Source organism: Palaemon carinicauda, chromosome 30 (assembly GCF_036898095.1).
Source record: "Palaemon carinicauda isolate YSFRI2023 chromosome 30, ASM3689809v2, whole genome shotgun sequence".
NCBI lineage: Eukaryota > Metazoa > Arthropoda > Malacostraca > Decapoda > Palaemonidae > Palaemon > Palaemon carinicauda.
Genome location: NC_090754.1, coordinates 51,262,094 through 51,284,219, shown reverse-complemented (window position 1 = coordinate 51,284,219; position 22,126 = coordinate 51,262,094). Strand labels below are relative to the sequence as shown.

The following is a 22,126-nucleotide window of genomic DNA, read 5'->3' as shown; positions in this document are numbered from 1 at the left end:
GGATATTTCTTTAGTGGCACTTGAATAGCCATAAAATCCTTAACATGAAATTAGCTCATGGCAGGTGGTGCAAGGGGGAAGCCCCGCCCATTCGCCTGTTACAGAATAGTCACCTTCGTCTTTGGCCGTAACTGATAGAGGTATCATAACGTTGCTTTCTTGACAGTTGGATCTTTTCTTACATTCATTTGTGATACGTTTGGCTTCTTTCTGTTTTTGTGAGCGCTCTTGCTTTTAAGCAGAGGCACACCGGAAGGTAAGCAAGTAGTTAAGTAAATTTTGTTCCTATGAGTACAGATACCTTTGACACCCCATGTGTTGTATGCCTTTGTGAAGGGGTGACTATAAGCAGTGTTATTTTCTCTCTTCTAATAACGAAATGATAAACGCATGGTATTTTAAAGGTTTGTATCCTCACAAGAAGAAAATTCCCTTCACTACATTTGACTTTGTGCATTTCCACTTAAAAGTGAGAGAGCTTACAAAAACAAAGAAATAAAAACTAATACTTATAACACATAAATGTAAGAAAAGATTCAACCGTCAAAAGAGTAGCGCAATGGGACATCTCTACCCATTACAGCCTAAGATATAAGAGGCTTTTCAGCGATAGGAGGGATTTCCCCCTTGAGCCAGCCGTTGTTAACCAACTACCTTGTTAACTATTCAATGGCCTTTCCAGCTCTGCTGAAGAAATATACATATCTTAGAAGATGAAAGATTTGCATATACGTATGAAACCCTTTTATAATGCAAGCCCTTTGGGAGATTTGTGCTAACTTCAGTTGGTCTCCTGAAGATATGATTCTACAGTTGCCTCACTTACAAAACAAAATTTCATTAACATAGCTGAAATTCAATATACAATTTCAAAAAATTGTACATTGGGAATGACCTAAACTTCATAGTTTTCACCGTTTGAAAAAAATCCAGTTTACTCAATTACAAATCAAAAGATTATTCAGTAGAGTTTGAATAGGTGCACTCTTCAAATCTTGGGTTCAATCTATTTGATCTTCGAAAAGCTCAATGATCATATAATGAACACACATAAGAGTTGATAATGCAACTCCTAAAGAAGCTCCTTTTAAATGCTCTGGATGCCCAATTTTGTATCGAAGAGCTACCTAACTGCAGCATGAAGTACCTTTCTCTTAAATCTTGAGAAAAATTCATGTCAATTAAATATTCTTTGTTGAAAAGTACTGGGGTACCACTTTCAGTGCACCTTACACAGCACACTGGTTATGGCATATGATATTCATGTCTCAGCTGCATGGCTTTCTGCCTATGAACTCCACCTATCCTCTATGGTTTCGTCCATCCTAGCTGTTCATGTTCAAGTTTCAGTTCTAGTCTACCGAGTTCTACGACCAGAGTTTTGTGTAGTTTAACCTACTCCCGTTTTCTGTAATGGTAGGCCTAGGCGGAAGGATACGTGCCCTGAGGGCAATGCCGAGGCAGGCCACATGTGAGCTTGGGTCGCGACCTTCAGTAAGTTCTATGAGAGTAAAAATACCAAAGGTCAGTGAGGCACTCAGGGAAGGAAGGGAGGGCCATAACCCGATAGTAGTTCTCGGTAAGTATGTTAGGAAAAATACAAATTACTAATAATTTGTGATTTGTTCCAACACAGGAACTTACCTCGAACTACAGTACTTTCATAGGAGACTTACACATTAGGAGGTTGCAAATTATTATTCAGAAACCCCCTACCAAAAAAGCAATGAATATTGTACAATAATCATAAAAACGTAGCCAGGTTAGTTCAATGACCTATAATCCAAGTAGATGGCGAGTAAATCATATGTAATTTAGGTTCCCTGGTGGGATTCGACAAATAATGACCTCAGCTGTATTTCTGTCTATAGTATATTCTCTTTAGAGAGATTCATCTCCAGAAAATCTATCTGGATTCATAGGCCTCCCCACAGGATGCTGGCCAATTTCATAGCATCATCTTTCATTTCTTGCATGCAAAGAACTTAGTCACCCTAACTTATTATGATGCTTAAAACTCAATACAGAAAACATCTCAAAATACTCTTATGGTTTTCCAGAACATTGTTTATTTTTTTCCTTTAGTCAAAAAGCTACACAAATTAAACACCATGAAAAATAAAGTAACAATGAAATGTGATACAGTACAATATAATATACTGTACTTACCATTGCAAAACCAGAAAGTAAAGCTGATGTACGGCTCGAAGCCTTGAGCTTTGCACGGCTCAGGTGCAATTGTCGTAAAGTATACATTCCCATTGCGTTTGTAGTTGCGGGAACCAGCCGCATGGAAATCTGAAGCAGTAGGAAAAGTATATTTAGTAAAGAAAATTACAGTAACCATAGTGCATAAGTATGGTCTATTAAAAAGATGAAGATTTTCAATAAAAAAGAAAAAAATAAACATTTTCTACAATTACCTTCGTAGAAGTTAATCTCAACAACTGAATAATATTGGTATCTACTCTTCTTCCCATTGTAAGAATATGTTCATTCTTATAACATTAGCCAAAAGGCCACTTAATTGAGAGGCAAACTTTAACAGAATAGAAAGCCCATATGTAAAGACAAAACCCAAGGATAAATAAGAATGGAAGTAAAGTTCCTGAATATCCAAATATTGTACATAAATTATAGCGAAAAAAAAAAAATTACAAAGCAAACGATATGAGTAGATGAAAGTGTACATGCATATTAAAAACTGTACTTCCTAAATAAAAGACCACTGTATACTGCTATAGCTAATGGTTTGAGAATAATACTCCATCACTACCATGACTCACAGCTAAAGCATCAATTGCACAAGACTGACCCTCACACTGTTACAATTTATCATCTAATTTCCTGTGGTACTTATTTCAACGTGATGTCAGATTCCTTTTTCATAATAATATTTACCTCACTTTATAGTGGAGGTTACAGGACTTGGGTTGGGTTGCAACTGTCCATTTTATGAAAATGCTGTACCTTTGTCCGTGTTAAATATTTGAATAGAATTTTTTTAATATGCAGTCCCATTTCTGGTCTTTGAATGCCTATACAATAAAAACTTTTGTACAATAAACATATCATTGGTAGTTGCCACCTGGACCCAAACATTCCTGGGTAATTTTGAGTGTTCATAAATCATATATTTTCCAAAATATTCTTAGACGTGTTTGGTTAAATAAAATTTCAAGTGTTCGTACTTGATGAGTAATTACAATACTATAGCAAGTATTTTCTAAACTTCATTCAGGATAATTCTGGAGTTTCGGACAGATAAAAAACTTGTGAGGGGTAGCCCTGTGTGCTTTCACGTCCAATTAGATTGGTTTTATTATTTGCTCTGACTTTCTTACTAAAGTACTGCATTCAAAGCCTTTTGCATCCTTTACTTACCCTTTTTAATTTCGATAGGTTCTTAATTCTATTCTCTTAGTATTAAGCTTTATATTGGCATTCTGCATTCAGTTTTTGTTCTGTAAGTTAAATTTTTGCTTGTGGACATATCTTAATTCTTTCTTGTTACAAACTAAGTTTTCGCATCTAAGTAATTAATATAAAATACTACTGAAGTTTTCTATTTGAATTGTTTGTTAATCAGATTGTATATTAAAATTTTTGACATGATGTTTCTTGAATTGTGTTGTTTTATCAGATTGCAATACTTAACTTAACCAATTAGGAGGACTTATTATACTTGTGCTGGACTTACAGGTAATTCATATTATGTCTTTATGTCAACCCTGGATAAGGTTTCACACCTACTTCACTTTAATTGTTGTAGAGAATCTTATAACCTCCATAAATCGCTTTAAAAAAATTTACTTTGTACAGTGGTACCTCTACATACGAATTTAATTCGTTCCACAACCAACTTCGGATGTAGAAAAATGTTATTTTTATTAATAAAATAAATTTTTGAATATACTTACCCGATAATCATGTAGCTGTCAACTCCGTTGCCCGACAGAATTCTATGGAGGGATACGCCAGCTATCACAATACTAGAAGGGGGTGTACTTACCAGCGCCACCTGTGGCCAGGTACTCAAGTACTTGTTGTTGACACCTCCTCAATTATTCCTCGGTCCACTGGTTCTCTCTGGGGAGGAAGGGAGGGTCGATTAAATCATGATTATCGGGTAAGTATATTCAAAAATTTATTTTATTAATAAAAATAACATTTTTCAATATTAAACTTACCCGATAATCATGTAGCTGATTCACACCCAGGGAGGTGGGTGAAAACCAGTGTACAAGATTAAAGGATAGCTAAGTATCCCATATTTCATATAACAGTTATCTCAAATAACAATGAAATAATAAGTACCTGGTAAGGAAGTCGAATAGAACCGTTACTCTGCCTCTTTATTTAAAGTTCGTCTTCCTTACTGAGCGCAGCGTTCCTCTTGGAGGCTGAATCAACCCAAAGGTGCCAAAGTACACGGGGTTGCAACCCCTACTAAAGGACCTCTACCAAACCTTTAACCCAGGCGCTTCTCAAGAATGAATAGACCACCCGCCAAATCCAAGGATGCGGAAGGCTTCTTAGCCTACCGTAACAACCATAAAAACAACAATAAAAGTATTCAAGAGAAAGGTTAAAAAAGGTTATGGGATTAAGGGAATGTAGTGGCTGAGCCCTCACCTACTACTGCACTCGCTGCTACGAATGGTCCCAGGGTGTAGCAGTTCTCGTAAAGAGACTGGACATCTTTCAGATAAAATGATGCAAACACTGACTTGCTCCTCCAATAGGTTGCATCCATTATGCTCTGCAGAGAACGGTTTTTATTAAAGGCCATCGAAGTAGCTACAGCTCTTACTTCGTGGGTCCTTACCTTCAGCAATGCAAGGTCTTCCTCCTTTAAGTGAGAATGTGCTTCTCTGATCAGAAGCCTTATATAGTACGAAAGCCCATTCTTGGACATGGGTCTCGAGGGTTTCTTGATGGCACACCATAAGGCTTCTGACTGTCCTCGAATAGGTTTAGACCTCTTCAGATAATATTTGAGAGCTCTGACAGGGCAAAGAACTCTCTCTAGTTCGTTACCTACCATGTTGGAGAGGCTAGGTATTTCGAACGATCTAGGCCAAGGACGTGAAGGAAGCTCGTTCTTTGCTAGGAATCCAAGCTGAAAAGAACATGTTGCAGATTCGGTTGTGAAACCAATGTTCTTGCTGAAGGCATGAACCTCACTGACTCTCTTAGCTGTTGCAAGGCAAACGAGAAAAAGAGTCTTGAGGGTAAGGTCCTTGAAGGAAGCTGACTGGAGAGGTTCGAACCTAGATGTCATAAGGAACCTTAAGACTACGTCTAGATTCCAGCCTGGAGTGGAAAGACGACGTTCTTTAGACGTCTCAAAAGACTTGAGAATGTCTTGAAGGTCCTTGTTGGAAGACAGGTCCAAACCTCTGTGGCGGAGAACTGAAGCCAACATGCTCCTATATCCTTTAATCGTAGGTGCTGAAAGGGATCTCTCATTCCTAAGATGTAGAAGGAAGTCAGCTATTTGGATCACAGAGGTATTGGTAGAGGATATTGAATTGGCTCTACACCAGCTTCGGAAGACCTCCCACTTAGACTGGTAGACTCTACGAGTGGAAACTCTTCTAGCTCTGGCAATCGCACTGGCTGCCTCCTTCGAAAAGCCTCTAGCTCTAGCGAATCTTTCGACAGTCTGAAGGCAGTCAGCCGAAGAGCGTGGAGGTTTGGGTGCAACCTGTCTACGTGAGGTTGACGTAGAAGGTCCACTCTTAGAGGTAGAGTCCTGGGGAAGTCGACTAGCCATTGAAGTACCTCTGTGAACCATTCTCTTGCAGGCCAAAGGGGAGCAACCAGCGTCAGCCGTGTCCCTTCGTGCGAGACGAATTTCTGCAGAACTTTGTTTATTATCTTGAACGGAGGGAATGCGTACAGGTCGAGATGGGACCAGTTCAGAAGAAAAGCATCCACATGAACCGCTGCAGGGTCTGGAACAGGGGAACAATAAAGCGGAAGTCTCTTGGTTATGGAGGTGGCAAACAGATCTATGGTAGGTTGACCCCACAAGGTCCAAAGTCTGTTGCACACACTCTTGTGGAGGGTCCATTCCGTGGGAATGACCTGATTCCTTCTGCTTAGGCGATCCGCTGAAACATTCATATCGCCCTGGATGAACCTCGTGACCAGAGTGAGGTTTAGACCTCTTGACCAAATGAGGAGGTCCCTTGCGATCTCGTAAAGGCTCCTCGAATGGGTCCCTCCTTGCTTGGAGATGTAAGCCAAGGCTGTGGTGTTGTCTGAATTCACCTCCACCACTTTGCCTAGCAGGAGGGACTTGAAGTTCAACAGGGCTAGATGAACTGCTAGCAGTTCCTTGCAGTTGATGTGGAGTAATCCTTGTTCCTCGTTCCATACTCCCGAGCATTCCCGTCCGTCCAAGGTCGCACCCCAGCCCGAGTCCGATGCATCTGAGAAGAGATGAAGATTGGGGGTCTGGATGGCCAATGATAGACCCTCCTTGAGAAGGAGATTGTGCTTCCACCACAGGAGAGTGGTCTTCATCTCTTGGTTGATAGGGATAGAGACTGCTTCTAGAGTCGAGCCCTTGTCCCAATGAGCTGCAAGATGGAATTGAAGAGGGCGGAGGTGGAGTCTTCCTAGCTCGACAAACAGGGCCAGTGATGAGAGGGTCCCTGTGAGACTCATCCACTGTCTCACTGAGCAATTGCTCCTCTTCAGCATGCTCATGATGCACTCTAGGGCTTGGCTTATCCTGGGGGCCGATGGAAAAGCCCGAAAATCCTGACTCCGAATCTCCATTCCCAGGTACACAATGGATTGGGAGGGAATGAGTTGAGATTTCTCTATATTGACTAATAGACCTAGGTCTCTGATTAAGTCTAAAGTCCAATTGAGGTTCTCCAGACAACGACGACTCGTGGAGGCTCTCAACAGCCAGTCGTCTAGGTAGAGGGAGGCTCTGATGTTCGACAAGTGTAGGAATTTCGCTACATTCCTCATCAGATGAGTAAAGACCATAGGAGCTGTGCTTAGGCCAAAACACAGGGCTTGGAACTGATAGACAACCTTTCCGAAAACGAATCTTAGGAAAGGTTGGGAGTCTGGATGAATGGGAACGTGAAAGTATGCATCTTTCAAGTCCAACGAGACCATCCAGTCCTCCTGTCTGACCGCTGCTAAGACCGACTTGGTCGTCTCCATCGTGAACGTCTGCTTGGTGACATACTCGTTGAGAGAGCTGACGTCCAGCACCGGTCTCCAACCTCCTGTCTTCTTGGCCACAAGAAAGAGACGGTTGTAGAAGCCCGGGGATTGATGGTCCCGGACTATAACCACTGCCTTCTTCTGCACAAGTAGCGACACCTCCTGTTGCAATGCTAGCCTCTTGTCCTCTTCTTTGTAGTTGGGAGAGAGGTTGATGGGCGATGTGGTCAGAGGTGGTTTGAGGCAGAATGGAATCCTGTAACCGTTCCTCAGCCAACTGACAGACTGTGCGTCTGCACCTCTCTTCTCCCAGGCTCGCCAGAAGATCTTGAGTCTGGCTCCTACTGTTGTCTGGAGAAACGGAGAGTCAGTTCTTTCCCTTAGATGTCCTGGATCCTTTCCTAGACTTGCTCCTGTGAGAGTCTGGACGGGAGCTTCCTCGGCTGGGGGCTCTACCACGAAAGGGCGGTATGAACCTCGTAGCCGGGGTATCAGCCACTGGGGAGCGATAAGTCTTGGGGACTGAGGTGGCAACCTTAGACTTACGAGCCGATGAGGCTACAAGATCGTGCGTATCCTTTTGTATCAGGGCAGCAGACAAGTCCTTAACTAGCTCTTCGGGAAAGAGGAACTTCGAGAGCGGAGCAAAAAGGAGTTGTGACCGTTGGCAAGGTGTAATGCTGGCGGAAAGGAAGGTACACAGTTGTTCCCTTTTCTTCAACACCCCTGATACAAACAACGACGCTAGCTCACCCGATCCATCTCTGATGGCCTTATCCATGCAGGACATTAATAGCATGGCAGAATCTTTGTCCGCAGGAGAGGTTTTCTTGCTGAGGGCCCCCAGGCACCAGTCGAGAAAGTTGAACATTTCAAATGCTCTGAACATCCCTTTCAGTAAGTGATCCAGGTCTGAGAAGGTCCAACAAACCTTCGAGCGTCTCATAGCAGTTCTCCGAGGCGAGTCCACCAGACTTGAGAAGTCAGCCTGGGCAGAGGCAGGTACTCCCAAGCCTGGTGCTTCCCCTGTGGCATACCAAACGCTCGCTTTCGAAGTGAGCTTCGTTGGAGGGAACATGAAGGAAGTCTTGCCAAGGTGTTGTTTAGACTGCAGCCACTCCCCTAAGATCCTTAAAGCCCTCTTAGAGGATCTAGCTAGGACAAGCTTAGTATAGGAGGACTTAGCTTGTTGTACGCCCAGCGAAAACTCAGATGGTGGAGAGCGGGGAATAGCAGAGACAAAGTGGTCTGGGTAAATCTCCCTGAGTAGAGCCAAGACCTTACGAAAATCAATAGACTGTGGAGAAAGCTTGGATTCGTCCACGTCTGATGAGGGATCAAGGTGTGCCTCCTCATCATCCGACACCTCATCACCAGAGTGTAGCGAAGAGATCGGACAAGAATGCTGAACCGCAGAGTCAGAACGGGTAGGAACAATAACAGTGGTTTCCTCTTCCAGTAACTGTTGAGGGAAAACCTGAGGCTCAGACTGCAAAGGCTGAACAACAGACGAAGCAGAAGGAAGGCGCATGGGTGAAGGAGGTTGACTCCTAGCAAGAGAGGTTGAACCCAAGGATTGCGCTTGCTGAGCGGAGGACGGAGGCGGAGTAGCCCGTTCCTGTTCCTGTGAGATGAGCGGAGCATGATGAGGTTGAGGTTGCGCAGAACAAGGTAAAGTTCTCGCAAGCTGAGGCTCCTGAGGCGCAAGTCCAGGGTGTAGAGGAGCTTGCCTTGAGGAGGGTTGAGCTCGCTGCAGCGATGGCTGAGCAGACTGACTCAAGGAAGGGAGAGGTTGTTGTACCCCAACCGAGAGTTGCACCACTGGTGGAGCAGCAAGGGGAGGCGGAGGAAGAGTGGAATAACCCTCCTGATCCCAAAGTAAAGGTTGCCTTAAAGAAGGCTGAGGCTGAACACCACTGGGAACAGCGAACTCAGAAAGTGGTTCAACATCGTACGCCTGGCAGATGGTGCTGCGACCAGGCGGAGCGAGCGCAGGCGGGGCGAGCACAGGCGGAGCAAGAACAGGCGGAGGGAGTGTAGGCGGAGGCGGAGGTGCAACACTCTCAGCCCGACACTCACGCATCAAGTCCGAAAGCTGTGCTTGCATGGACTGAAGCAGGGTCCACTTGGGATCGGCAGAAACGATAGTAGACTGAGGTAAAGCCTTAACAGTCGAGCTCTGTTGTGGCAGAACCTTACTCCTCTTGGGCGGAGTACAGTCGACAGATGACTGAGGCGAGTCAGAGCTGAGCCAATGACTGCAACCTGGCTGAGCACTCGCGGACTGGACTCTACGTTTAAGCGGTCTCGAGACCTGAGACCAACGTTTCTTCCCTGACAGTTGATCAGCGGACGAGAATAAGACGGGCTCAATCGTCTGCAGGTGGGAGTGACGGTCTTTGGAAGACACGCCCGCAACCACCGAGGATAGTTCTGTGCGCCTAACAAGGCCTGCCGAACCCTTATGCCCTTCGACATTGCTTCTCCCCTGGGCATGGGAGCTTGCAAGAGGTCCCGGACTGGGAGGACGACTGGCTCGCACAGAAAAATCCTCACGCACCACACTGGCACTAACACTAGCACTTGGCACTGCACCGACACTAGCACTCGTCACAGCACTGGCACTAACTCCACCCACTGCACTCTTGACCTTCAGTTCTTTAACTTCGGCCATCAGAGACTTATGGTCACTTACCACTGATTCTACTTTATCGCCTAAAGCCTGAATAGCACGCAAAACAACTGACATATCAGGCGGAGGGCACACAGTAGGTTCGGGGGTAGCCACTACAGGGGTAGGAAAAGGTAGGGGATCATGAGGTGAGGAAAACATAGAAGAGTGAGAAGAACTCCTCCTAACTCTACCTCTCTCTAACTTAGTTGAATATTTTAAAAGACGGACAAATTCCAATTCCGAAAGTCCGGCGCATTCCTCACATCGATTTTCTAACTGACAGGGCCTGTCCCTACAGTCAGAACAAGCGGTGTGAGGATCTACCGAGGCCTTCGGAATACGCCTATTGCAAGACCTACATCGTCTATGGGAGGGGGCTTGCGAAATGTCAGACATCTTGTAATCCAAAGAGTTAGCCAAAGGGGGATCCAAAAACAAGCAAAAATCGTTAACCGTTATATCAGTACTATATAAAAGCTATCTAGCTAATATAAGAAGGTTTCCAGTAAAGCGACAGCCGTTAATCTGAGAGAATACTTCACCAAATATCCGTGAATAAACTCGAAGACCATAAGCGTATCCCAGAACGTCTAGCCGGAAGCACGACAGAGGAATAATTGAGGAGGTGTCAACAACAAGTACTTGAGTACCTGGCCACAGGTGGCGCTGGTAAGTACACCCCCTTCTAGTATTGTGATAGCTGGCGTATCCCTCCATAGAATTCTGTCGGGCAACGGAGTTGACAGCTACATGATTATCGGGTAAGTTTAATATTGAAAATGATCGGATGTAGAAACGAATTTTCCCATAAGAATACATTGTAATTCATTTAATTCGTTACTCAGCCTAAAAACCCATAATAAATCCTTAATAAATGGCTACACATAATTACAGCTAACAATAACATAACTGCATAATATGAAAGAAGCATGTAAAAAAGATAATTATATAGAAATAATAAATAAAAAATTTGTTTTATTGCCACTTTACCTTAGAGACAGGCCAACGCAGGTGTAGGATTTGCTACGCCAGGAGACGGACGATCGGCGAGAAGGTAGACATGGTGTTAACATGTTCTTTAAATAAATACTCTCTCTCTCTCTCTCTCTCTCTCTCTCTCTCTCTCTCTCTCTCTCTCTCTCTCTCTCTCTCTCTTGTTCTTCTTCACTGTTAGTGTTAGAGACGTCTATTAATTTTTTCTGAGAGAGAGAGAGAGAGAGAGAGAGAGAGAGAGAGAGAGAGAGAGAGAGAGAGAGGAGAGAGAGAGAGAGAGATTAAACAAAAATGAGAGATTAAACAAAAATGTGTTGTGTACATATGAATTTTAACAGCGTTAACGAGTTGAAAGACAGTTTAATGTAACTAAAAAAACAATATCAGCGAATCTGAATTCCTTTATTAACTAAAACAAATATTGATACAAACACACTCGTGTGCGTATGCGCAAACACACACACATGCACGAGTAGACACGATCGGCGAGGAGGTAGAGATGGTGACTGCATAACATACCGTAACTTACACTACGGAAATTTTAATCTAACTTAGCTTATTTATTTTTTTATTATTTTCATATTTCATATTTTTTACATCTTTTTTTCTTTTGATTTTTTATTTTCATCACTTTCAGTGACGAGTTACGGTATGTTATCGCAGTCACCATCTCTACCTCCTCCCCGACCGTCTCTCTTACTGCGTAGCAATTTTTGCGCATGTGTGTGTGTTTGTATCAATATTTGTTTTAGTTAATAAAGGAATTCATATTAGCTGTTGTTACTTTCTTAGTTACATTTAATTGTTTTTCAACTCGTTGACGCTGTTAAAAATCATATGTACTCTAAACACATTTTTGTTTAATCTCTCTCTCTCTCTCTCTCTCTCTCTCTCTCTCTCTCTCTCTCTCTCTCTCTCTCTCTCTCTCTCTCTCTCTCTCTCTGAAAAAAAATAATAGACGTATCTAACACTATAACAGCGAAGAAGAACGAGAGAGAGAGAGAGAGAGAGAGAGAGAGAGAGAGAGAGAGAGAGAGAGAGAGAGAGAGAGAGAGAGATTTTATTTAAAGAACATGTTAATGCTATGTTTAGAGAGAAACAGAAAAAGAGAGAAGTCTTATTTAAAAGAGCTTGTTAATGCTATCATGGTTTTCTTTGCTTCACTTTTTTCTTTCTTTCTGTTCATCACGCTGGCCCTTCTCACAAATGATCGTTGCCAACAATCTCTTTGTCCTTTATCCTTATTAACAAAAGGCGTTCTATCTCTTCCAGGGTATTGCTACGATGTCTTGTAATAATGGTGAACCCCTTTGATGGTTATTTGCTTTAATGGCTGCCTTCAGCTAGATGATCCTCGAGATCATAGGCCTATTCCGGCCATATTGTTTAGCCATACAGTATCACTCACATGCACACTGCTCTCATGTTTTTCTATAATTTTTTGCTTCAATTCTAATGAAAGAATTGCCTTCTTCCGGTACTGAAACTTGGCTTCTTAGGCACCATGATTATAGGTAAAATCAAAAAGGAAATGTGAGAAAAGGAAGAAAATAAGCACTGTTAATAACAGACCAAACAGAAGACAACCACACGATACACACAAGAATAGAGAACTGAGCACTCGACGCTCAGTGGCGTAATGTTTACTTCGTGTGTCGAAATAAAATTCGGGTGTAGAGTCAAAAATTTGCTCGAATTTTACTTCGGATGTTGGAAAATTCGGATGTAGATACGTTCGTGTGTAGAGGTTCCACTGTAGTACTGTGATTGGTCTCCTGAACAGTAGGAGCATATTTTGAAAAGAAGGAATTGAACGTAAGGTATAGTCAGGAGGGAAGCTTCTTACTACTTCCCCAGCAACTGAATCTTCAGACATAGGCTCCAAAGTCTGCCTCCAAGAAAGCAGCTTAAGGATGTTGGTTTTAGAACAGCAAATTGTTCAAATAACTAGGTGTTGCTTCATCTATCAATGACTGTCCAGGCCTCCTCTACAAAATGCATTGTTTACTATCATTTAACTGACACTAACTTGGTTATTACAAGGAAGGTACCAACATATAAACTGCCAAGAGGTAATGTCAGAAAAAAAACAACCAAAGTGGCATACTTGTGACATTACAGTCTAGCCATTAACATCTTCGGTTAGGCTGAGGCAAATGAAGTTGAAATATTAGCCATATTTATCCCAGGAACATCTTACAGACAGTTTCAGTTGAGAACAGAAACTTCAATTGTTTTCATATAAATCCTTCTGCCATACCTGTATATAGCATTACCTCCTTTCAACTCCTCAATCCCTACTTTCTCATACCGATTGTCCAATAAAGGGACATCAATGAATGTTGACAATTTCAGGCTCCATTTGGTGCTTGCACAATAGTTGGTACTATTATAGTCAATTTCTTTTAGCGATGCAGATTTGCACCGACTCGCAGCGGTGCCCTTTTAGGTAGGGAAAGTTTCCTGATCGCTGATTGGTTGGATGAGATAATTTTAACCAATCAGCGATCAGGAAACTTTTCCGAGCTAAAAGGGCACCGCTGCGAGTCGGTGCAAATCTGCATCGCTAAAAGAAATGGACTATAATACAGTACTACTGTCCAGTCTGAGGACATTCAAAGACATTGATTGTGAGCTATATGGATAACAAGTTTCCATGAAACAATAGAGTTTGTAATAATAATTAATGAATTCAACACCATTTATTGCAACCATTGAAAAATAGAATATAACCCCCAAACATGGATAAAATTCATAAAGCTTAAAGCCAAAACATTTAATTATAACATTTTAGTTTGAAAAAAAAAATCCCACAAAGCTATTCTTTGCAAATGTAACTAAACAACAAAGAAAACTTTCATAAGAACAGAAAATTATTCATGCTTCACATTTGAATTATCAAGAATAACAAAGTCTAATGAAATCCTAACAGTAGACAACAGTATTAGAAATGAAATAACATGAAAAAATAGTCTTCTGCAAATATGTACAGTATTAAAAACTGAAACACATTTCCTGTTAACCTTGGAAAGATATTTTAATCAAAAAATTAATAAGAACAGTTTATAGTAAATACTCAAAGCAATGTAACCAGAACAAAAGTAAAGCAGAAAAAGCTCACTATTCTACCATTAAAAGCGTTACATAAACTTCAACGTATCATGTATCTGGATAGCTTTGAAATGGCTGATCTAAGAGCCGAAAATATGGGCAAAAAGAAGGACATCACAGAAAGAATTCTAAATTAGAAAAAAAAACAAAAGGTACCCATACCTTGTGTTTGAAAAATTAGTCTAGTGTCTTCACTAGCAATACTCCTCACAATAGCCATCTACTGCGTGCTGTAGCAGAGATTTCCATGGTTTAAATAGAAGCTACAAAACTACTTTAAATTGCAACACACCTTATACATTCTTCTGACATTGTGCAACTGTTAAATCATTAATTTAATCTGTATTTTAGTTCTTTCCTTCATTCTTTTCTTCCTTTTGATCTATGAGGAATCTATTCTGTGGAAGATTGTTTTGAAAGCTTATTTATTTGAATATTTCTTACCATTATACATTTCAATTATTTTTACTAGAAGAGGAGGGATGGTCTAAAACCGTTACACCTGAATTTTTGTTTCCATAATATCTTTGAAATTAGGATCAAGATTGGACCTCCCAATTTTAAAATGAGCAAAATTTTCATACACCTACTGTAATGTACTTTCATCTATCTAGAAGTCAGATTGCTAAAAAACAACTGATAAGCAAGGATTTGGGCAGAAAAACTACCTATAATAGTTGCACTTATATCAAAGTGTTTCAATTGGAATAAAGATTTCATTATTAGCAATACGAATGTTTTTGTTTGATTTTAAATTTGTGAATCAGGCACTTGCTTACTATCTATTCTCCTCTATCCTAGCCAGTTACTGTCTAAATTCATTTTTGGTTCTGGTACTAACCTATGACCTTTGTCTATGACTTCCTAGGTCTTCCCAAAGGTTTGCGTCCTACTATTTAAAGGGTGCTCATAAATGGAAGATACAAGGGACGGAGACAATGCCCTAGAGACTGATCATATATAGTATATAATTTGCGCCTAAGGCCGCTCTCCATCATTTTCAGACTAGGGAGGGCCAGGCAATGGCTGCTGATGACTTACCAGGTAGACCTACAGGCTCCCCCCCTAACCATCCCATCTCTACCTCACAAGGATGGTGAGTTTGCAGACACTACAAGAAACTATCGAGCTTGAGTGGGTCTTGAGCCCCTGTCCCTATTTATCTTTTCTCTGACAGTTCCTATTTATATTTTCTCTGACAGTTCCTAATCAATTTGTTTTGCCCAAATCATCTCAGTATTTCCAATCACTGAAATCCAAACCACAGTCTCTAATCTCTTCTACAAAGAATACACATATCAAAATCCTTTGCAGTTTCCCAGTGTCCTAAGGGATTATCTTATTTACCAGTCATACACACACTTCTTTTATACAGGCTACTATAACTCTTCTTACTGCCCCTTTAGCTCTAACATCACAATCAAGTTATGCAGGAGAGAAACAATAATGCCCTACTTCCTGAATCTGGCCTTCTACCATAATGTGATCTTCATTTCTGTACTATCAACTCTTAGTAAGAAAGTTCGATTAAGTGAATCCCTTGGTCCATAAACTGAACTTTTCCATCATGAACTTTGCACATGATATTTTCTGTTAAATTTGATAAGAGATCAAATTCTTCAAACACATCACCCATCGTCTTCCTTTTAGATTTTGTATCACGAGGTACTGTAGGTCATAGCATTCATCCTTTTGACAGGTGTAATGTATATAAGATTTGTGTTTAAGCATTAGGCAAAAATTGGAACTATGAAGAGAAGTTAGAAAGATATGAATGAAAAGGACTAAATGGAAGGATGAAAGGTAAAATGAAGAAACAAATGCAGTTGAGAGTTAAAAGGATCTTAAAAGAACCTTTAGTACTGTGTTTGGTGTACCTAACTACAAGAAGCGACCTCATGTGAGGATTTAAGAGTCCTACTTGCAGGATTTTCAGGTGTAGGCAATCGAATTAAGTTTTATAAAAAGCAATTCTGCAGGGTAATTCCAACAAAGTAAAGTTATTTACTATTTACAAATATAAACTGTATTTGAAATTTTATAACACTATACTGTATACATAGTCATAGAGAGATACAGAACTTAATGGCAGGGAACAATAACACGGAATTTTATATTTAGTACATGAACATCTACACAGCACATTATGAAAAAGTCTCTAATTGTTCTAACATAACATTAAATTACAACTAATTAAAGAGGGTTGCATGTTTCAAGCTGAAGAAATTAGTGCAAATGTAAACATTACAAAGTACATAAAGAATACCAAGACATAGATAATGCAGTGCTTAAAACCAAGTATCTTACTAACCGCATGCCCCTGCGTCATACGTGAAGCTCCTATGTAAGGAAAGTTAGAAGTAGGTACAGAAGTAGAGAAGGACCTTGGGCGGTTGGGCCCCCGGGGAGGTGAAGGGGGTACCAAAAGGGATGACTGACCAGTATCGGACCCAAACATGGTTTCAGTGTGCTTACTAATGGGAAAAGTTCAAAGGAACGACAGAACACTTGCACACCACAAAAACCTTTTTCTTTCCTGCAAGTGAACTAAATACGAATGTGTTAGTTTCTAATCAAAGAGGCATTAGTTATCAAGATAACAGGATAAGGAAAGCATACTACTGTATTGGTCCAAGGTTACAAAAGCATAAAATTCATATCTTTCTTATTTCTTTGGTAAAAAACCATATCTGTATTAATAATATGGGATCATCATATAATTTCAAAGTACAGTAATGTAAATCAAAATCCACTCCCTTCACATAATTACCACTGAAAAGTCTTTAGAGCAAGAATCTAACTATCAACGTTTTTAGAAAAGAAGCAGGAATTAAAAATATGGTTAAATGAGAAATATCCAAAATTCAAGTGTATCACACATCGTAATTTTTAGTTTGGCACCTGGAAATTCTGACATTATCAAAACAACCCTTATGGAATTTGATGGCAGAAATTTTATCCCTTTTCTAAATTCTATTAAGTTAAAAATTCATGTGTGACATTAAGAACATTTGGACTTCATACAGTTTTATAACATACTAAAAATTACTATGTAAAACCTATTCTGTAAGCAATTATCAACACCATATTTACAGGTAAAAGGTACATAAAAATTTTAAAGTATCTTTTTAGCTGGTTTTTTGTACCTACAAAATTAAAGACTACATGCCTTTCAATGTTTGAATATGCCCTACTTAAAAAGAGTAACAACATCACAGGTCACATCTTTTAACCCTTTTACCCTCGGGCTCTTTGGAAATTTCCAACCCTTAACCCCCAAGGGTTTATTTTTTTCCCAGCACATTTTGCAGTACAGTGTATATCTTTTTTAAATTGCTCTAACAGCCTTAATTTTTGTCATAGAGAGGTCAGGTTGGTCTCATTCTCTTGGAAAATGCCTGAATTTTTTTCAAAAAAATATAAAAAATATGAAAAAAAAAATTTTTATAGCATTTTTTTCCAAGGACGTACCGGTACGTCCATGGGGGTAAAGGGATGGGTTTTGTGAAACGTACCAGTACGTCCTTTGGGGGTAAAAGGGTTAATATCAACACTTAGAAATTGTTATTCCAGTGATAACATGGTTCAGCAAAAGTTTCTTTCCTTTTTTTTGACTTGCAATACCTTATTTTCCATTAAGATACAGACCTGTCACTACCTTCCCCTCATTGTTCCTTCCTTTTCTTTTCTTCAGGCATGGCTATAAAAGGATATCCAATGGATATCCACTCTTAAAAAGTATGTTATTGCGATTACTTGCTAAGCTACAACCCTAGTTGGAAAAGCAGGATGCTATAAGCCCAGGGGCTCCAACTTGGAAAATAGCCCAGTGAGGAAAGGAAAATAGGAAAATAAAATATTTCAAGAAGAGTAACAACATTAAAATAAATATCTCCTATATAAACTAAGGGAACAAGCGGGCTTTAGAAGAGGCTACTCCACAATTGACCATCTACAAACAGTAAACCAAATCATTGAGAAAACAAATGAATATAAGATACCACTAGTAGTAGCACTTGTAGATTACACCAAAGAATTTGACTCGGTTGAAACTGAGGAGGTCATATCAGCGCTGGAAGAACAGGGAGTTGACTCAGTTTACATTAATGTACTCTGTCACATCTATGACCATGCAACATCATTTATTCGCCTCCACAAGGACTCTGAACCATTCCAACTCAAGAGAGGTGTCAGACAAGGTGACACTAGCTCACCCAAACTGTTTACTGCCTGACTGGAGAGAGCTTTCCAATAACTCAACTGGCAAGAAAAAGGAATAAAAATAGATGGAGAATATCTAAGTCACCTAAGGTTTGCTGATGACATCATTATCATTGCTCACACCAAAGAAGAGCTTCAACATATGCTCACCGAGCTAAATGAAGCAAGCAAATCAATTGGCCTCCACATGAACTTCCAAAAGACCAAAGTCATGAGCAATAAATATACTGAAAATGCAGATGACATACTTGAAATTGAAAACCAACAAATTGAGGAAGTGGACCACTACATCTACCTAGGACAACGAATCTCTCTACATGACGCCTGTAAAGAGAGCGAAATAAAAAGAAGAATAACCCTCGGTTGGCAAGCGTTTGGAAGAGCCAATACAGTGCTAAAAAATAAGAAGATTCCTATCATCTTAAAAAGGAAAGTCTATGATCAGTGTATCCTCCCCACTGTCACCTATGGGGCCAAAATTTGGAATCTAACAAAAAAGCTTTCCCTTAAATTACGAACAATGCCGAGGGCACATGAGAGAATTATGCTAAATCTAACATGGAAGGATAGAAAAACAGCTAAATGGGTAAGTAAAAAAACTAAAGTAATGGATATCCTTGAAACCATTAGCAAGCTCAAATGGAACTGGGCAGGGCACATTGCCAGGATGACAGACAACCGATGGACATCACGAACAACCTTCTGGACACCCCGAGGATACACAAGTAACCGAGGAAGACGAAAAACCCGCTGGCGAGATGACTTAGACCAACATAAGCAACAGTGGCACAGAATAGCTTGCGATAGAAGTCTGTGGAGAAACCTGGGGAAGGCCTACATCCAACAAAGGGCTTTTGAAGGCTGAAATGATGATGATGAATGATGATATAAACTATAAAAACTTCAACAAAACAGGAGGAAGAGAAATAAGATAGAGTGTGCTCAAGTGTAACCTCAAGCAAGAGAACTCTAGACAGTGGAAAACCATGGTACAGAGGTTATGATACAACCCAAGACTAGAGAACAATGGTTTGATTTTGGAGTGTCCTTCTCCTAGAAGAGCTGCTTACTGTAGCTAAAGAGTCTCTTCTATCCTTACCTAGAGGAAAATGGCCACTGAACCCTTACCTAGAGGAAAGTGGCCACTGAACCCTTACCTAGAGGAAAGTGGCCACTGAACCTTTACCTAGAGGAAAGTGGCCACTGAACCCTTACCTAGAGGAAAGTGGCCACTGAACCCTTACCTAGAGGAAAGTGGCCACTGAGCAATTACAGTGCAGTAACCCCTTGAGTGAAGAAGAATTGTTTGGTAATCTGTGTTGTCAGGTGTATGAGGACAAGGGAGAATATGTAAAGAATAGGCCAGACTATTCAGTGTGTGTAGGCAAAAGGAAAATGAACCGTAACCAAAGAGAAGGATCTAATGTAGTATTGCTTGGCCAGTCAAAAGACCCCAAACCTCTCTAGCAGTAATATCTCAATGAGTGGCTGGTGCCCTGGCCAACCTACTACCAATACAATTTCAATGACAGCATGACTTCAAAATTCCAGGCTATAAGAAGAAAATCACAAACTAGAACTAAGGCAACCATCCATCTACCCATATTACGATCACATGGAGGTGATAGCCCCATGTAAGGCGAAGGGAGCACTTTAGAAAAAACTTTGTGCCAAACAGGGAGATCTTTGATATTTTCCTCTCAATTAAGGTATCAAATCATCTGCTTTCAGAGGAGCAGCAGCAATGGAATTTGGAAAGATTCATTGTAATACAATAATTGTTTTTAGTTCTAGCATTAGCAAGGGTTACAGCAGGTAACCTACATTCTTTTCATATAATATTAAGTACCTTACAGTACTTTTCCATAATAATGCTCTTTTAAATTAAATATATATCCATGTGATAACACACACACATACTGTATTCTATTTCCATTCCCATGGTGTGGCATCAAAAGATACCAGAAAATATTATCCAAGCAACAAGGCCTTAAAGATTTTGGCTTTACCTGAGACCTCTTATAAAAATTTTCTACTGTGCTGTGACAGTGTACTATAAGAATAGAAAATCAACATGTTGATGCTCTTCTGGCCTCGATGACAGATTAGCTTTAATCAGGTCAAGACATTCCAGTCTTAATGCTAGTAATTTTTCAGTATAAACTTATTAGATTTTAATTAACGCTCAAGAAACAGTACCTTAGATGTCCAATGTTTATGAAGGAATTATGTTTTAGTTTAAACAATTAGTAATACATACAATATGAATCTATTAAAATCAGCAATAACAAAGCTATAATACTAGCAGCATATAGCCAATAACGTTTGGTATTACGAAGGACTAAAATATATCAATAGAGAACTTACACATAATGATTAATTTGGATTGGATTAAAAAACTTAGGCGAGAAACCAATCACTAGTTCCTATCAATTATACATGGTAGTCAATTGAATATAATTGTACAGTACTTGAGAAACAGACTAATCATGCAAGTACTAGAGAAATATTAGTGGTTCACTATATTTGCAATAAATGCAATTACATCATCTAATAAGCTCACATTATTTTACAGGTGATAGATTCATAACTGCATGCAAGTAACAGTTAAAAATTTATACAGTAGTAATACTTTAAATCAAGATGTAATTCTTTCTCAGGAGTACGGATAAATTTACCAAGACATTTTATGCCTTAGGGGGGCCGGCCGGAATGCCAGTATATGGGGGTATAGGAAGAAAAACACAAACTCCTGAAAATATTCACTGAGCTTCGTATGGCAATGGAGAATGCGCACACAAAATATTTTGTCAGAATTCCTCTTACTTTCATAGTTATAAGGTAATTAGTAAAGGTAGCTCAATAAACCATAAACATTATTCCCTACAAGAAATGATATTTTGATTATAAAATAAACTTTTGAATATACTTACCTGGTGAATATATAATAGCTGACGTCTCCGACGGCTCGACAGATTCCAAAAACTCGCGAGCGATCGCCGTGAAGGTTGCGGGTGTGACCACCAGCGCCGACTATCGGCCAGATACCGCATATACTTGTAAACATCTCCAGTTCTTCTCAGTCCCCTAGGTCTCTATCGGGGAGGAAGGGAGGGCCTTTAATTTATATATTCACCGGGTAAGTATATTCAAAAATTTATTTTATAATCAAAATATCATTTTTAAATATTAAACTTAGCCGGTGAATATATAATAGCTGATTCACACCCATGGTGGTGGGTAGAGACCAGTATTAATACAATAAAGGCGTATATGCTCAAGAGTTTTTGACAATTATTCAAAAAACAGACTTAAGTATAGGTACCTGGTAAGGAAGCAGACTCTGATTATTACTCTGCCTCATTAGTCCGCTATCCTCATGAAGCCCAGCGATCCTCTTAGGATGCCGAAAGACTCCCAGGATCTGCTATAACCAGGGTGAACACCCCTATAACAGGACCTCATCAATACCCTTAATCTGGGCGCTCTCAAGAAACAATATTTTGACCACCCGCCAAATCAAAAAGATTGCGAAAGACTTCTTAGTCTCCCGTACAACCCAAAATAAGATTAAAAATTTCAAGAGTAGATTAAAAGGATATTGGGATTAAGGGAATGTAGTGGTAGAGCCTTCACCCACTACTGCACTCGCTGCTACGAATGGTCCCAGTGTGTAGCAGTCCTCATAAAGAGTCTGGACATCGTTCAAGTAATATAAAGCGAAAACCGACTTGCCTCTCCAAAAGATCGCATCCATAATACTTTTAATGGGTCTATTTTGCTTAAACGCTACAGAAGTTGCTATCGCTCTAACTTCATGAGCCTTGACTTTAAGTAAATTATGATCCTTCTCACTTAATTGAGAGTGTGCCTCCCGAATCAAAAGTCTAATAAAATAAGATCACGCATTCTTAGACATAGGCAAAGAGG

General features: G+C 40.1%; 1 protein-coding gene across 6 annotated transcripts in view; it reads right to left on the bottom strand.

Moving 5' to 3' along the window:
- The window catches only part of Orai (calcium release-activated calcium channel protein orai), a 72,786-nt gene that overhangs the window by 22,924 nt on the left and 27,736 nt on the right, over positions 1–22,126 (bottom strand). For 3 of the 6 annotated variants that reach the window (XM_068353761.1, XM_068353760.1, XM_068353759.1), the window contains 2 exons: positions 16,287–16,522; positions 2,170–2,298 (listed from right to left, as the gene is read on the bottom strand). In XM_068353761.1, coding sequence (XP_068209862.1) covers positions 2,170–2,298; positions 16,287–16,433 — 276 coding nt within the window. In that variant the 5' untranslated portion in view covers positions 16,434–16,522. The remainder of the gene's footprint in view (positions 1–2,169; positions 2,299–16,286; positions 16,523–22,126) is intronic. The other 3 variants (XM_068353764.1, XM_068353763.1, XM_068353762.1) reach the window with 1 other exon arrangement.